The sequence below is a fragment of the Podarcis tiliguerta genome, assembly GCF_965153285.1.
Source record: "Podarcis tiliguerta genome assembly, chromosome: Z".
NCBI classification, from domain to species: Eukaryota; Metazoa; Chordata; class Lepidosauria; order Squamata; family Lacertidae; genus Podarcis; species Podarcis tiliguerta.
Genome location: NC_139553.1, coordinates 38,418,936 through 38,436,747, shown reverse-complemented (window position 1 = coordinate 38,436,747; position 17,812 = coordinate 38,418,936). Strand labels below are relative to the sequence as shown.

The window sequence follows — 17,812 nt, the reverse complement described above, 5'->3', positions numbered from 1 at the left end:
TCAATTGCACCACAAGATGGCAGTAGATACTAAATTATTTGATAAAAAGTCTTGTGGTAGCTGTAAATACAGCTTCTGAAGAAGTGTGCATGCACATGAAAGCTTATACCAAAACCAAACTTAGTTGGTCTCTAAGGTGCTACAGGACAATTTTCTTATATATTTTGATTGTGTCAGACCAACACAGCTACCTACCTGAATGTGAATACATAGTTTTTAGAAATAGACAGACTTTGGCTTTTAATTTCAGAAGGAAACAATAACCTTTACTAGACTTCTTTTAACTTTTCCCTCCAAGCCATAGGTTCTGTTTCATTGTTTTTCTAGCATAGGCACCTGAAAGGGAAACAACTGGTAGATACGGAAATGTATATATAAAGAAATGCACATTGATTCAAATTTTACCCTTGGTTTCTCTACACATAAATATTTTTTAGTACAGTTCTAATAATTCTAATGTAACCACAGTTGGAAAAATGAAAAGTCTTCACTTCTAGTGACCTGCTTTCTGTATTCTACAGATTCATGTTAAATATTGTCTTGGTGGGCTCAACCCAACTGAAATTATTTGCATTACATTTCTTCTGCATGTAGCTGAAATACGTTGTAGCTTAAATATGAATAAGCTGCATTACCTTCTGGATTTGCAGTTCTTTATATATTTCCACTAACCCAATTTCATCATGAGGAAAAGAGAAAAAGTTGTAATGCTCTATTTTCTACTTAGTATTTACTGGGATGTGGGACTCCCTGCTTCAGGCTAAACTCCCTCGGGGGAAAGGGGTTGGGGGCAGCATGCCCAAAGTAGGGACCAGCACCCAAAGTGTCTCAAGGCCAAAATGTACACACAAACTCTCTCTTTCCACGCTGATTGGCTTGCACTGAGAAAGAGTTCCCCAGAGTTCCCTTTCTCAGTGGATGTTGTATGATAAGAGGCCTGGCAGACAGCTTCACGCTGCAGGTGTATACACTAAAAGTATTTTCTGTTTATAGATATTAACTGCTGTAGACACTGGTGAAAAAAAAATTACAACCTGATCTCAACTTCATACATTTTCCCCCTCTCTTCTAGGTTCTTGGGGTATCAATGTTTTAATTCCAGTACAACCGATAACACCATGCTGAAGTTGTTTTCTAATGTGGAAGAGATTTTTAAAATAAAAAAACATGTGGTAGATACAGCGATATTCTAAATAAGATTTTTTCTCTAAGGAGAATGATGTGCTTACAAGATCCAGTACATTTAAGAGGCAGTTTTGTTTGCCTGAAACATAAAGGACAAGTAAACAACTTGAGGATAAGCTACAGTTTCTGTTGGCAAACCAGTATTTTATTTATGTAATATTAGTTTATTTCCAAATCATAGTAAATAATCACTTTTTTGAAATTCGTAGCTGTTGGATAAGGGCTTGGTGCATTTTCAAGCCCTCCTCTTTATGATTTTTCTGATAGAATTCAAATAATCATGACTTATTCTAGATTACTGTTGAAATTATGAGCTGAAATGATGGGATGGTTCAGAGAATCATTGAATTGTTGAAAGGGATTTGAAGCATTTTCAGCAAAATGCTATAAATTTTGGTCAACTGAAGCATTGGTTAACTTACAATAATCATAGAGAGAAATAAACTTACAAGCTGATTGTTTTACTCAAAAGCTATTTTAGGACTTAAAATGCCCAAGCCTCCCAAAACTTGCTTATTGCATATTCATGAAATATTCAGAAACCATAAACTGCCAGAAAGCACTGAGATCAATCCTGCTTACCCATTTATGACCCTGAGAGTTTGCTTGTCCTTTAAGAAAAATGTAATGTTGTGAAATTCCTTCCAGTAGTGCCACTGTATTTTGTCTCCAAATAAAGAAGCTTATTGTAGTATGTTTGCAGAAAAAAAAATCTAAACAAAAAATATACAGCTTATTAGAGTGTGGGAATAGGGGTCTAAATTCTAAATAAAATAAATATATATATATAAATATACATACATATATATATATATATATATATATATAAATTGGTGCTGATTTTATAATTGCGCAGTTTGTTTAGTTTTTTCTTACTTTTAAATTCCAACTTAAAAATTATGAGGTTTCAGAAATATATTGAAAGTTTAACAATGTTTAAAAATAGATGAGCATGAAAACTCATGCTTTAAAAATGATTTTTAATTTTGTATTTTATATTGGTTTATCTATCTCTGTCTTTGCAAGCAGTCTTCAGGTTAATACTTCTAACAGGTTACAGTACATTTCCTCTGTATGTAAATTAAATTGGATAATAGAATTCATCAATTCCCCCCCTAATATTCTTTGAAAGCTAAGCTTTAAATTTCATTTCATGACTTTTTCACAATTAAATTTAACCATTCTAAATAAAAACATGGATCTATGCCATTTTGCCATCAACTCACTGCAAGGCTTAGGCAGCTACACATCACTTTAAAGGAAATGTTAACTTATATTACATATGTATATTTTTTGTCAGTTGTCTCTCAGCTCTTGAGGTATATAATTTCTAATCATTCCATGCGCCTTAAAATGCTTGCAATACAATAACTTCCTCAGATAAGCAAATATTTTTAAAAAGGCCTCTTATTCATTCAAAAAATCAAATTGTGGGCTGTGGTAGCCATAAACCATAGGTTTTCTAAAGTATCGTGATGACATAATTATTTTGAAAAATCATGGGTTAATGAACACACGGAGCCAATCTGCCTAGCTTCATACTATCATGTCTAAAAACGTACTGCCTATATTTCCCCCCTTCTCCACACCACTGCATTTAAATCGAACTGCTGAAAGGACTGTATATATGATTTAAACTTAAGCTGATTTTTTCCTTACTCTTGAAGGAGTGTTTCTTTGTGAAAGCAGTTCTTACAGCTTTATGTTTTCAAACTAAAAATGTTTTATATATTTACCTTAACCTGTTGTCCTCCACATTCTATTGTCCTAATTGTACTGTTTTCTGATTTGTATTTATGTCTTGAGACAAGTAACTTTTTGAATAAAAATAAACCTACAGTATGTTGTAAGTTTGATCTTTTTGAATCAAGGGTAGAGGAGAAAATAAAAAAGAGTATGAATGGTGCAAATGTTATGTTTATAAAAATTAAAGCTTTTTCCATGTCTTTTGCGTTTTTGTCTCAGAATTGGGATAATGTATGGAAAATGCACTGTTTTATATTTGTAATAAATTGTACAAGTTTTTAAAATGTGAATAAAGCACTAATTGGGTTAATAATTTAAAGTAGAGATGTTATGCAATGATGATTGGTGTAAACATTTCTTTAACTGAAGATAAGTTTGTGTCTCCTCCCCACCCCCCGTTCTCCTACCTGCCCGAATTGTAATTGTATTTATCAAGCTCATCAAGAGAAAAGAATTTTTAGGGATATAAGCTGTTCACTGGTGTTCATTAAAGTTGTTGAAAGTCCAAGCTCTGCAGAAGCCCTAGCACCTGTATTAAGTTGGTCTGATTTAAATTGTTCTGATTCTGTGTTGCTGCTGTAATTGTGGGCATATGCATACAGTCTTATCAAAACTTAATAATGATCGATGTTGCATTCTGATGCACACTTATTTGAAAATAAGAACCAATATCAAAGATTTCTAAGAATGCATAGGTACTATCTATTGAAATCAGTGGGATTTAAGTTTCCATTGTTTTCAGTGAGACCTTGTGTAACTGACATCCATAATACATGACACAAGATGAATCACATATATACACATATCCGTGCATAATATTGTATGCCGCCTTTCTATAGTTCCATATTCAAGACTGCTTACAACCTGAAAAAAATACATAACTGCAACATGGCAAAAGTGGTCATAGACAATAAAAAGACATCAAAAAATACACAACCAAGCTGAACAAATTCAGCTAAATCACAAGATGTAAAATAAAGGTACAAAAAACAACAGCGACACCCCTATCCCCAAAAAACACCCCAGCCCAAGAGTCTGTTCAGCAGCCTCAGTTTTTGTAGTTGTAGTCAGTCCTCTTCCCTCCCAGGCCAAGTCGAAAAGGCTCGGAAGACAAGATGGTCTCAGACTTGTTCCATCTGTTTTTCACCTTGGATAGCTAGCCTGAGAGCTTTCGGAGTTTGTAACAAGTTACTCTTCTATATCAAGACTGGGGGGGAAACTTCTTCACACTACAGGATTTGACAGATTACAAATTTCCAAATGATTTTACTGTTTACTTGGATGGAGTCACATAAATGTACTTTCTGAATTAACACAATCCACCTGCAGTTCTGATTTCAGTGCCAGTTTCCCAGAATTTGGTACACACCTCATTTTTCATAGATGATTTACCTGAGATTCCTGCATTGCAGCGGGTTGAACTAGATTACCCTCAGGATCACTTCCAACTCTAGAATCCTGTGATTCCATTCGACGCCTCAAGCAGCTTCTATACAAAACATGTCTAGTGTCCTGTCATAGCTGCCCTATTTGCAGAAAGCATATCAAAACAACTGGGTGTGATGCATATGCAGTTTTAGTGGCCCAGCTTAACACTCTGCATGTAAAGATTCTCTTCTGCAATGAAGTAATGGCAAGTTTCTCTTGATGTGCCAATTCTCAATTACACTGCCTGCACATTGTGGAGTTGGGGGTCAGCATTCCTGCAATATGTTTTCCACTTGCATGTTACTGACAGCCTCCAGCAGGTGCAAGACATTTTACCGCTGAGGGAGAATGGTGCCTCTCCCGTTGTTACTTATGGGTGCTTTTTAATACAACGAAAACAACAGGGAAGAGTCACCTCTTCTTTGCCTCCCGCCTTCTCCACAGCCCCACCAACATACTGAGTCATTTTTGGCAAATTCGCATGGTTCTTGCAAACAAGGCAGACACAAGAATGCCACTGTGAAAAAGATTGCTACATGCCTAGAGGCAGCAGCCAGTGGAGTGGCTGGCATGGTGCAGGCACAGCAGCAGGACCAATCCAAGACTCTCACTGCCTTGCCCCCTTGACAGTAGCACATAGCCTTCATGACTAGTATTTGATAGCCTTAACCATAGAATCTTAAAATTGTGGAGTTGGAAGGGACCGTAAGGGTCATCTAGTCCAACTCCCTGCAATGCAGAAATCTTCTGCTCAACATGGGGTTTGTACTCACAACCCTGAGATTAAGAGTCATGCTCTACCCACTGAGTTTGTCTACTCTTAAAAGTCCAAGCTGGTGACCATCACTACATTCTGAGGCACTGAATTCCACTGTGTCCATCCTGTTCACATCTCTGCTTAGGAAAAGGAGTCTAAAGACCACTCTGGGACTCTGGAAAACCACTGCTTCTTGCAATAAACTATGCTGGGTTAGATTGGTGGTGGCTAGTCTGTGTGGATCTCCAGAAATTGCTGGGCATTTAGACACATGAATCCCAGCCAGGGCCAATAGGCAGGAGCTACAGGAGTTGTCCAGCAACACAGTCCTCAACAGTTTTGGGGAATACACAGTAATTTGCAGGTTGTCCCTCGAAGAGAGAGAGCTCTGAAATCTCCAAATCTCAGCCCTCACCTCAGCATTTAACTCAAATTTTAAGCAGCACTTGCGTTCTCTATAAATAACATAAAAAACCCCTGCCATTTATGAGTAAAACAATAAACCAGACCTGCTTCCCAAAATCTGTTTTCATTACTTATTTCATTACTTCTAAATTATGCCCTCCCCGAATAAGCAAGTACATGACTGCTACCTTCTCTACAAGCAGTCAATTTGTAAATGTTTACATGAGCATTCAAGGCTGAAGTCCTAGCCCCGCTTATGTGGAAGCAAGCCCCGTTAACTTCCTTTACTTCTGAGTCGGCACGGCTAGAACTGCGTTGTTGCTTCTTTAATAAAGTCGCAAAGATACTGATGGGATTTTAAAATTTAGCAAATGCATTGTGCCACAGGCTTTTGTGGACCATTTCTGTAAAGTGCACTTGACAAAGCAGGAGCATGAAATAGTAAATAGGTTAGGCAATTTACCTGGGAGTAAGTCCCATTGAACTCAGCAGAACTTCTGCGTAGAAATGCATAGGAAGGTGCTGTCAAGTGACACCTGAATTCCAACCACTCCATACCACAGATAGTTAATAAAAAACATACTAAAAAGAACATTTAATCACATGCCAGTTGCATGTTTCCATGCTGGATTGGAAAAGGACCAAATTGGCTAAGGAGAAAAAAAAAGAAAATTCAAACTGGAACATTTTAAACAGTTCTTAGCTTTCGCATCACAACCATGAATTCACATGGCAAATACAACATCACGTTAAATGAAACAGCCTTTGATAAACATTAAATCCTGTCTCGCAAGTCGTCAGTAATGATTTTTAAAAAAGGAAATATATTTCTAACTACTGCAGGGGAGAATCGGAGAATAGTCCATAATTTTGACGCTTAGGAAAAGCAGAATGGGGAAAGCGGAAAGCAGAAAGGTGTTATTTAAAATGCTGTGTGCGCGCGCATGCTGCTTTTAGTTCAAGGCTGCTGGGGATGCGGATGGGGAGGAGAAGATCTAGTTCTGCAGCCACAAAACTGCTCTTTGCCCACTGATTTAGCGGATCCAAAAACAAAACCCCAGGTACGAGGAGGCTGACTCTCCCCCAAGTTCCTCTCCCGAAGCGATCCGATGCTCAGCGTTTGTCCCCGATTAAGAAACTTTTTCTTATTTGTGCTTTAAAAACAAAGTACATAACCGAAACGTAGGGTATGAACGGGCTGCTATCCTCAGCAAGCGCGCTGGCTAGGAAGCCCGCCTCATTGCAGCGAGGAAGGGTTGCTTCCGAGTAGACCTGGCTGGTCACTGTTACCCAGGCAGAGAGCACGTGTGCTTTGTAAAAAGCATCGATGATGGCAGTTTATTTAATAGTCTGGGGTGATACGGGAGATCATCCAGCCGAAACCTCCAGACGTCCTGAATAGGGTAAGCCCCATATCAGGGAGCAGCGCCCCAGAATCCTTTGGAGCTCTGCAAACCAACTTTAATGATGGTATACAAGGAGGTGTTTTTCAAACACGCCTTAGAGATTTATTTGTTGCGTTTCTATTCCACCTGAGCTCAAGATGGCGCATTTCTCCCTTTTTCCACAAAGGTAGGTGGTTGGGCTGAGAGGAAATGACTAGCCTAAGGTCACCCCGTAAGCTTCATGGCGGAGTGGGGATTCGAACCCTAATCCTATTCCAACACTCTAAACCACACCACCACCACCACCATACAGAAATGGTCAGTTGTTGGACGTGGAATCGCACAGGCGGTGATTTATTTATTTTTCCAAGTGCCGTGAGTTAATAAAAACCTCCACTGAAAAGGTGTGTTCTTGGGAAATTCTCCTGCGCAAACGCCTCGAAGGACCCGAGAACCGCCCAGTGGATGGTGCCCTCAAATCACCAATAGATGAATGGAATCGGATGCGTCTTTTCCTCCCTCCCCACAACGCTCCGCTCAGAAACTGCCACGCGTTTCTCTCTGCTTGACTGGTTCTGCTATTGACTGGTTTATGCTATTGCATAAACCTGGTTCCTTTGAAATTGCAAAGCTTTCAAACAAAGCAAAGGTCGGCGCAACTGGGTTAGGTCGATCTCCGCCTGTCCCCATCCGCCCCCCCCCCTGCTCCGAAGCAAGCCCCATTGAGCATTGAGAGAGCCAATCAGAGCAGCGAGGAGAAGCCCACAAGGCAGGAGAGGGGGAAGAAAAAAGCAACTTTCTAAGCCAGCGAGAAAGGGAGAGTGCACATGCTTGCCCAAATCGCCCCTTCTCCCGCATTGACGTTTGCTCTTATTCAGATTTAAAGAGCGAGACTTCCTGCGCTCCGACAAGGAGCGTTAAAGTTCTGCCTGGAAATGGGGTGTGTGGGGGGGAATGTGCGCATAAGCCCTAAGCTACGGATGGCCCTACTTCTACTTCACCTGCACGCACACATACTCCCCGCGCACCTAAACGCCTACTCAGTGTTTCTCCAAGGCATTGCTGTACCTTCCACAGCCTCTTTTCCCAGGCTCCAGCAACAGGAACCCACGAGAGCACACAAGCCCCAGCCCCTTGGCGAGCTTTCTCTCGCTCACAAAAGCCCCTGGTGCTGGCAGGAGCTAGGAGCGGGGCAGTGGGTGTGCGCGCTTCAGACTCTAGCTCTCCAAAAACAGCGAGTAAACCAAGGGCGCCCCTCAGTGGCTTTGGCTACAGTAGTCGCTCCAACTACAGCACCAGTTTCGTGAGAGGTGGTGAGGCAACCCAGGAACCCAGGGACCGACTGCTGTTTTGGGCAAGAATCAGGAAGGGGGGGGGGCAAGAGGAGAAATATTCTCACCACCCACAGCTACCCACTCACTCCTGCTGGCCTTGCACCTGTTGAGCCTTTCACCATCAGGCAAGCCAGCCCTAGCAGCTGAGAGAAGCAGCAGTCTTGTGACCTGTACGTGCATCTCCAAGCTGCAACACCAGCTACAAAGCAAAGAAGGGGCAAATGCATTGAACGCTGCTGAGGGTTTGTGATCAAGCCTACTTAGTGGCAATGAAGGCAGCAAAGAAGACATGCTTTAGTGCCTCCATTCATGGGCATGTTGTTTAGTCGTTTAGTCGTGTCCGACTCTTCGTGACCCCATGGACCAGAGCACGCCAGGCACTTCTGTCTTCCACTGCCTCCCACAGTTTGGTCAAAGTCATGCTGGTAGCTTCAAGAACACTATCCAACCATCTCGTCCTCTGTCGTCCCCTTCTCCTTGTGCCCTCAATCTTTCCCAACATCAGGGTCTTTCCCAGGGAGTCTTCTCTTCTCATGAGGTGGCCAAAGTATTGGAGCCTCAGCTTCACGATCTGTCCTTCCAGTGAGCACTCAGGGCTAATTTCCTTAAGAATGGCTAGGTTTGATCTTCTTGCAGTCCATGGGACTCTCAAGAGTCTCCTATAATTCAAAAGCACCATAATTCAAAAGCATCAATTCTTCAGCGATCAGCCTTCTTTATGGTCCATATGGGCATAGCCAGGCTTTATGTTAGTGGGGGCAGAAACTCAGTTAAGTATTTTTATTGATTTTACTTTATTGGGGTGGGGGCAGCTGTCTCTGCTCTGCCTTAGGCTATGCCCATGCCCCGAATCTTGAGGGACTGGGTCGTGCTAGGCCTCCCTACAGTGGTGGCAGGCCTTGCCAGGCCTCGCTGCCTCCTCCTGACACTTGTGAAGTCACATGTATGTGTTGCACATGTGACATCAGGTGCATGTGATGAGCCTCCCCAATGTCTCGTGGAACTCAGGCTTCTGGCCACCCTGCAGAGCTTTTCTGGGTAGCATGGGGCCATTGATGGTCTGCCCCAAAGGAGGCAGCAAAACCAATGGTAGCTCACTGTAACTTGTTTACAAAGCATTTTGAAGACCAAATTACTTGCATCTGGTGGGACCTTATCTCTGATGTTACACACAGGAGGCTACGTGGCACTACTTTGTCCTGTTGGATGAGTTTCAGTAAGGCCCAAGGACACAAACATAGCGCTTGGATCGGTCAGAGCGACCGCTTGTGTTCTGAACCCTTTGCCCTCTTGGCTGATAAAAACTAGCGGGGAGGAGACAGCTGGCTGGGCCAGGGAGGTGATTAATGTTTTCTTGTGAGAGGAGGTGGTTCCTGCTTGCTTGAAGGAGGCAGTGATAAGACCACTCCTTAGGAAACCCTCCCTGTATCTGGAAAATCTAAGCAATTTCTGGCAAGGTTCTTAAGCAGGTGGTCATGGACCAGATCCAGGCTCTGTTGGATGAAGCCAATTTTATAGATGCATTTCAATTGGGTTTTAGGGACAGAATGTGCTTTGGTCGTTCTTTATAATGACCTCTGTCAGGAGAGACATGTGTCCCTCTTAATTGTTGACTTTTGATACCATTGACCTTGATATCTTTCTGGAGTGGCTGCCTGAGTTAGGGGTAGGTAGTACCACTTTGTGGTGGTACCAGTCCTCCTTCAATGTTCACTTCCTGAGGGTAATGCTTGGGGAGTGTTCGGTCCCATGGAACTTTCAATATGGGCTTTCTCAGGGTTTGATTTTGTCCCCTATGTTCTTTAACATCTATGTGAAACTGCTGAGTAGGGACATCCAGAGTTTCTGGAGTACATTGTCAGCAATATGCCGATGACACACAGCTCTACTTCTCCTTTGCATCTTCAGGTGTGGCAGGAGATAAGCAGGGCTGTTGTCTTGCCTCAGTAATGGATTGGATGAGAGCCAACAAACCGGAGCTCAATCCATATAAGACTGCGGCACTGCTAGAGGGTGGCTCCCTAGACCAGATGGGTGGTTGCCCTACTCTTGATGAGGTCACACTCCCTCCGAAGGAGCAGGTACATAGCTTAAGAATCTTTCTGGATCATTTGCTGTCTCATGAAGCTCTGGATGCCACAATGGCGTAGAATGCTTTCTATTAACTTTGGTGGCCCAGCTATGCCCCTACCTGGACAGGGAGAGCCTAACTACTGCTCTTTATGCTCTGGTAACCTCTAGGTTAGATTAGTGCAACATGTTATATGTGGAGTTGCCCTTGGAGATAGTTGGAAACTTCAGCTGGTGCAGAATTTGGCAGCCCAATTGTTCACCAAGGCAAGATGGTTTAAACATATAACACCAATCTCAGCCTGACTGCACTGGCTGCCAATTAGTGTCCATGTCCAATTCAAAGTGTTGGTTTTTACCTATAAAGCCTTAAACATTTCAGAATTGCAAAACTTCAAGGACCGCCTTTCCCCGTATGAACTACCCCATGAGAAGTCTGGAAGGTGGGAACATAGAATCATAGAATCATAGAGTTGGAAGAGACCACAAGGGCCATCGAGTCCAACCCCCTGCCAAGCAGGAAACACCATCAGAGCACTCCTGACATATGGTTGTCAAGCCTCTGCTTAAAGACCTCCAAAGAAGGAGACTCCACCACACTCCTTGGCAGCAAATTCCACTGTCGAACAGCTCTTACTGTCAGGAAGTTCTTCCTAATGTTTAGGTGGAATCTTCTTTCTTGTAGTTTGGATCCATTGCTCCTTGTCCGCTTCTCTGGAGCAGCAGAAAACAACCTTTCTCCCTCCTCTATGTGACATCCTTTTATATATTTGAACATGGCTATCATATCACCCCTTAACCTCCTCTTCTCCAGGCTAAACATGCCCAGCTCCCTTAGCCATTCCTCATAAGGCATTGTTTCCAGGCCTTTGACCATTTTGGTTGCCCTCCTCTGGACACGTTCCAGTTTGTCAGTGTCCTTCTTGAACTGTGGGGCCCAGAACTGGACACAGTACTCCAGGTGAGGTCTGACCAGAGCAGAATACAGTGGCACTCTTACTTCCCTTGATCTAGATGCTATACTCCTATTGATGCAGCCCAGAATTGCATTGGCTTTTTTAGCTGCCGCTAACATGAGAATGGGTCTTTTCTGCGGTGGCTCCCTGTTTGTGTAATGCTCTCCCCAGGGAGGCTTGCTTGGCACTTTCGTTACATATCTTTAGGTGCCAGGTGAAAGCATTCCTTTTTCCTCCCAGGTCTTTGGCTGATTTAGCAATCTGTGGTCTTTTAAACTGTGTTTGGGTCTGTGTATTTTGGTTTGTTATTATGGTATGTTTTATATTGCAAACCACCCTGCGCTCTTTGGATGAAGAGCAGTATAGACATTTAATAAAGCAGAAGAAGAAGAAGAAGAAGAAGAAGAAGAAGAAGAAGAAGAAGAAGAAGAAGAAGAAGAAAACACTTCCTGGAACCCAGATCTGCCTCTGTGGATCCTGCAGCTGGACCAGCTGTGAGCAGGTGCAGGCAAACTTCCTGTGTGCGATGCCTCTATTCATGTGGTGAATGCTGCTAAATACTAAGGCTGGCAGAGGAAAACTTTCATTTTCTGTTGCAGTTTTAATAACCAGCTTATTTCCCCTGCCCCATATCTGGTACCATGTCTTTTTGAAGCAGGATCTTTGGTTTGAGGAATGGGCAAGCACATGAGTTTATTTCTTCTTCTTTTTTGTATACAAAAGAGGGCCACTGCCAGTCAGTGTAGACCAGGGGTGAGCAACCAATGGCCCTCAAGATGCTGCAAGGCTGCAGCTCAGTTGTCAGGGGTGTTTCTTTGTTTATTAAATTTCTATCGCACCCTTCCTCCCAAAGGAGGCAAGCAACCACGCAAGCAATAAACGAAGTAAAATATCTAAAAGCAGGTCCAGTACACATGCAGTCTGGGAAAGGACTTCAGTAGGCACACACACAAAAAAGAAAACAGATGGCAGCAGCCTAAAATTTAACAGGAGGGATTTCCAATGGGTCGGTACCAAGACACTAAATTCCTACATTGTATGGAATGGACCTCCTCTTAACATGAGATCTGCAGGATCTTCTCACCCACAGAGCAATTGCCTGGGCAACACTAAACAGGGAGCCGCCACTAGCCTGAGGACTGCATGCTGGCTTCGTAAACACCTGATTGTTGCCCCATGTACACCTTTCCATGTTGAAGGCTAGGATCCCAAGCACACTTACTGGAGATACAATACATGTGTGTTGATGGGGTAAGGGGTTCAATACTGGACTGGTGGAAAGGACTCAGGGAATGCTAACGGCCCACACAATACTTAACTTGCCGGGCGCTTGCAACCCATGTTACACCACTGTTGGTTGGTTATATAAGGGTTTATCTTTCAGGTATCCCAGTCCCAAGGTGTATAGGATAATGGGAGTTCTGGTGCAACTACAGCTGGAGGTTTTCCAGAGGTCACTAACCCTTGCTCCATAAAGTCTGTTAAGTGTTGGTTTTCCCATCACCTGCACAGATTTTAAAGGAATGCAACAATTAGCACACCTGTTCCATGGGACGCGGGTGGCGCTGTGGTCTAAACCACAGAGCCTAGGGCAGTTGGCAGTTCGAATCCCTGTGACGGGGTGAGCTCCCATTGCTCGGTCCCAGCTCCTGCCAACCTAGCAGTTCGAAAGCACGTCAAAGTGCACGTAGATAAATAGGTACCACTCCGGTGGGAAGGTAAACTGTGTTTCTGTGCACTGCTCTTGTTTTGTCAGAAGTGGCTTAGTCATGCTGGCCACATGAGCAGGAAAAACTGTCTGCAGACAAATGTTGGCTCCCTTGGCCAGTAAAGCAAGATAAGCGCTGCAACCCCAGAGTCATCCGCGACTGGACTTAACGGTTAGGGGGCCCTTTACCTTTACCATTGTTCCATATAGTATTTTTTAAAATAAAAAAATCAGTTTTTGTAAGGCAGAGGGGAAAATGCTTCAGTCCTCCAGATGTTGCCTGGAATACAATTCTCTTGGTCCCTTCTGGGATCAACATCTGGAGAGCAACGTCTTTTCCATTCCTGCTAGATAGAAATTGAAGATTTTTAAAAAATGTATCTTTCTCTAGTTAACCAGCAGAGGGCATACATGAGTTAAAGAAAACCCTGAATAGTATCGACCTTAGAACCATTCTGAATTATTAGAATCTTTCAAGTATTTGTACTTTCCAGAGGAAATTTACAGCCAGTCTTCTGCAGCAAAAACAACAAAGGGTTGTATCTAATGCTACTCCTACTCAGTAATTAAGTTAGAGATGTCCATTAACTTCAATAGGTCAACTCTGAGTAGGATTAGTATTACAAACACCCCAAAGCAGGCATGGCCAAACCTGGCCCTCCAGCTGTTTTGGGACCATCATCCCTGACCACTGGTCCTGTAAGCTAGGGATGATGGGAGTTGTAGTCCCAAAACAGCTGGTGGGCTGAGTTTGCGGATGCCTGCCCCAAAGGGTCTTATGGCTGGTCATTCATAGCACAGACATCCTGGCATTAGTAAGCCCATTAACATATTGAGTGTGATTAAATTAAAACAAAACAAAATCATTGTCACAGTTCAACCCACTGTTAATCCCATCTGAGTCATAGGTGAAAGCAACGGACCTATTGAAGGTTTCATGCTGCAGTCTCACTGTGACTGGGGTCACCAAAGTCTCTTTTCCTGTTTCTGCCCCCTTTAATTATTTTTATATATATATAAAATTTCCAAGCGCATAAAGCTGAATGTGCACAAGTTAAATGCACACAAGCTGTGGGTCTACTGTAATACAACCAAAACATCTCAGACAGTATAGTTGCAACTGGACACAGAGAAAAGGTAAATCCAAACACAAGAGTTTGTATAAATGATATTTTATTTCATGTGGCATATGCCACATATTACACTTGTAAACATTGTTCTGCCATTCAAATGCACAAGTCTATTGTCATAATCTCCATGTCTAAGGGAGGCCATGGCTCAGAGTCTTCCCCATAAGTGCCATATTTTTAAGAGCTTGAGTCATGTTAGAGCTCCTGTCAGGGGGAGGAGAGAGAACTTTCATTTCATAATGAGAAACTGATCTGATCCATGTTTACTTAGCAGTAAAAGGCAGCTGTGTTAATTGAGGTTAACTGCACTGTAAGTGTGCATAGAACTTTAGCACCTCAGGACCAAAATGGGGTATCTGATTGGCTTTACAGCACCACGGGACCGCTCTGCAATGACAGTAGACCATTGTGGATCAATAGGATGAAATTTGAAACCCGTAGCCATGTGGACCAATAAGGCAAGGTTTGAACCCTCAGCCAAACGGGGTATTCAATTGGCTTTACCAGGTCATGTGACCCCCTCTACTATGACGGTAGGCCATCATGGACCAATAGGGAAAGGTTTTGAACTCTCTAGCCAATTGGGGAAAGGGGAAAGGAGGACATGAGTCAAAACAGGGTATCTGATTGGCTGTACAGGGTCATGGGGATCCCTCTACGATGACAGTAGGCCCACTGGTGGAGGAAGAGGAGTGTGGGGGGAGTGCACCGCCCCTGGCAGCGCAATCCCGGTGGGGTGCCATTGTGGCTGCCCCCTGCCCATGTTGGGTGCCATGCCCCCGCAGGCGGTGTGCCACGCCCCTGGGGCATGCGGCAGCCCCACCCCGCCTGCTCTCTGCCCCCTGTGCTGGAGCATGAAGCTCTGCCACTGAGTAGGCCATCATGGACAAATGCTTTGGAAATGTTCTGAACACCCTAGCCATGTGGACCCATAGACTGAGGGATAATTTTATAAGCTTCTACACTGTGGCACTGTGGGGTGGCGCTGTGGGTTAAACCACAGAGCCTAGGACTTGCTGATCAGAAGATCAGTGGTTCGAATCCCTGTGACGGGGTGAGCTCCTGTTGCTCGGTCCCTGCTCCTGCAAACCTAGCAGTTCGAAAGCACATCAAAGTGCAAGTAGATAAATAGGTACTACTCCGGCGGGAAGGGAAACGGCGTTTCAGTGTGCTGCTCTGGTTTGCCAGAAGCGGTTTAGTCATGCTGGCCACATGACCCGGAAGCTGTACGCCAGCTCCCTCGGCCAATAAAGCGAGATGAGCACCGCAACTTTAGAGTCGTCCATGACTGGACTTAATGGTCAGGGGTCCCTTTACTTTACCATGCTGCCTCTTCCTCTTCTTTTCTTTAAACTTAAATGCCCCAGATGCTGCAACACTTCTTCACAGGGCAGCCGCTCCACCCGCTTGACTGTTTTAGTTACCCTTTTTTTTGAACACCACATTATCCTTTTTTCTTCTTCACCTGAGCTTGTAGGTTGGGCACTGGGTTGGGCAATGCAGAATGCAAATACTTGCAAGTCCTTAGAGAAAAATGAATGAAGAACTGAACCACCAGAAATAAAATATCTCTGAGTCAAGGAAAGCAGCAACAAAAAAAGGGAAAGAAAACAGCACACTGAAATGAATAATAATTTTTATTATATGACAGCATGGTGGCATTTTTTCATCTTGGGAGGGAAGTGTTGTGTTCCCCCATTTCATACATATTTCAGACTCACATACCTCAACACCGACTTGCAGAGGACGGACTAGATTTCATGGAATTGTAGAGGTGAAAGGGACCCTTAGAACCATCTATTCCAGCCTCCTGAAATGCAGGAATATGTAGCTGTTGCATACAGGCAGTGGCGTAGCGTGGGGGGTGCAGGGGGGGCCGGCCGCACCGGGCGCAACATCTGGGGGGGGGGGGCGCTCGCACTCGCAGCTCTCTGCCCCTACCTGGCTCACTCACTCTCTCTCACTGCAGTGCTGGCTGTGCAAATCCGATCCGAGCCGCCGGGTCGCCGCCCACTGTGGAGGGGAGGGTGCCAGGCGTGCGGTGCGGTGCGGAGAGAGAGCGAGGGACTATCTGGGGGAGGGACAGTGCAGCGGGGGGGGGCGCAAATTACTTGCCTTGCCCCGGGTTAGGGGGCGCAAATTACTTGCCTTGCCCCGGGTGCTGACAACCCGTGCCACGCCACTGCATACAGGGACTGAACCTGCAACCTTGATATCATCAGCATCATGCTCTAACCAACTGAGCTATCCAGCATATTGTACACACACTGTGCACAGAAGGCCCTGGCTTAGATTTGTGACATAACCAGTTAAAAGAAGCAGTGACACTTTTGAGCAGGATGTTGATGCCTACCACATTACAGATCCTGTCCACTTGACCCTGTTGCTGGTTGGGCCCTCCCATTAGAGGTTTATCCAAGGAGCTGCATCATCAGTGCTGGACGAATGTTTAATTCCCCTCAATGCAGTGCTGCAGAATGCCCAATGTTGCAATGCTAGGTCAGATGCTCTCCAGCAATGCATGGTGGGAAAGTAATGTCGAGGGGGGCAGCGGATGGGGCAGGAAAGGCTGTCTTCCTGAGTCCCTTCTAATTCCTGGCTCTAACAAGAATCCAACTTCTGGAATAGCTAGGCAAATTTCTTGGCAGTGGCCTAAGTATGGGTTGTTAAGGTAACAAAGGAAGTGGCTCTGTGCTAGAAAGCAAATGGGTGGGCCCTGCTCCCTCAACAATCTGGTAGTTAGAAAGACAAAAGGTCAGAGTTATATGAGAGAGCTAGAAGCTAGACACAGGCAGAAGCTAGAGAGACAGACAGACAGACATGCTTGATTTCTGTTGGGATCCATGCTTGCAACTATAGGAGAAGCAAGGCCTTCTTAGGGTGTTAATGCTGTGAGCCCCTACATCCTAGGCTCAGGCAATATGTATATATGAGTAAATGAACCTAAATACACCACAGTCTTTGCTGTCCCTCATTTTGAGGAATCTGAACTCTTGGCAAGTTCCTGGAACCCCTGGGATCTCACATTGCTTGGATATTGGGGTGGTTTGCAATGGTAAAAATGGCAGCCTCCTGGTGCTGAGTGTTTTTTGGTTCCCATGAGATATGCACCCTCCCCCGGAATGTTGACATCTGCCTGACTGCCAATCAGCAGTTGGGGGAGTGTTGCTGCTGACTGGCAGTGCCCAAGTCCTGGTTTCAGTGGGGCCTGTCAGAATACATCTACCCTGGCAGTCACCAGGTGCTGCCACAGGGTCTGGATTATAAGTAGCCTGGTTGAGACCCTGGAGAGCTAAAACTAGTGAAGGGAGAGGGGAACGGTTAATCATTAATATTATCTACACATAGTAAATTCCGGCACTCTGCTAGGATGGTTACACAAGCTCAAACCCAAAAATGCAGTTATTTGCAAAGTCTAAATCAGACAGGTCAGGAGGCCGTTTCCTGTCTAACCAGCTATCTGAAACTGCTGATGTTAGTTAAAGGTCAGAAGGTCGTTTCCTGCCTAGCCAAAAACTGCTGTCAACTAAAAACCACTAGCAAGATGTTTCCTGCTTTGCTTCTGCTTTAAGTAATGCAAGATAAGAAGAGATACGAAGGACACGTGTACAAGGAGGTGGGAGGGGGTGCTTACTGAGCAGAGAAAATGCTTAACCAGCAGAAGAAGTGCTTAAGCTAGCAGCCTTAGCCAGCAAATATAGATGTGCC

At 44.2% G+C, this 17,812-nt stretch overlaps 1 protein-coding gene across 7 annotated transcripts in view; it reads left to right on the top strand.

Moving 5' to 3' along the window:
- Positions 1 to 1,863, top strand: part of STAG2 (STAG2 cohesin complex component) — a 62,612-nt gene extending 60,749 nt beyond the window's left edge. For all 7 annotated transcript variants that reach the window (XM_083422719.1, XM_083422720.1, XM_083422723.1 and 4 more), the window contains one exon: positions 1,073 to 1,863. In XM_083422719.1, coding sequence (XP_083278845.1) covers positions 1,073 to 1,096 — 24 coding nt within the window. In that variant the 3' untranslated portion in view covers positions 1,097 to 1,863. The remainder of the gene's footprint in view (positions 1 to 1,072) is intronic.
- Positions 1,864 to 17,812: the final 15,949 nt, after the last annotated feature.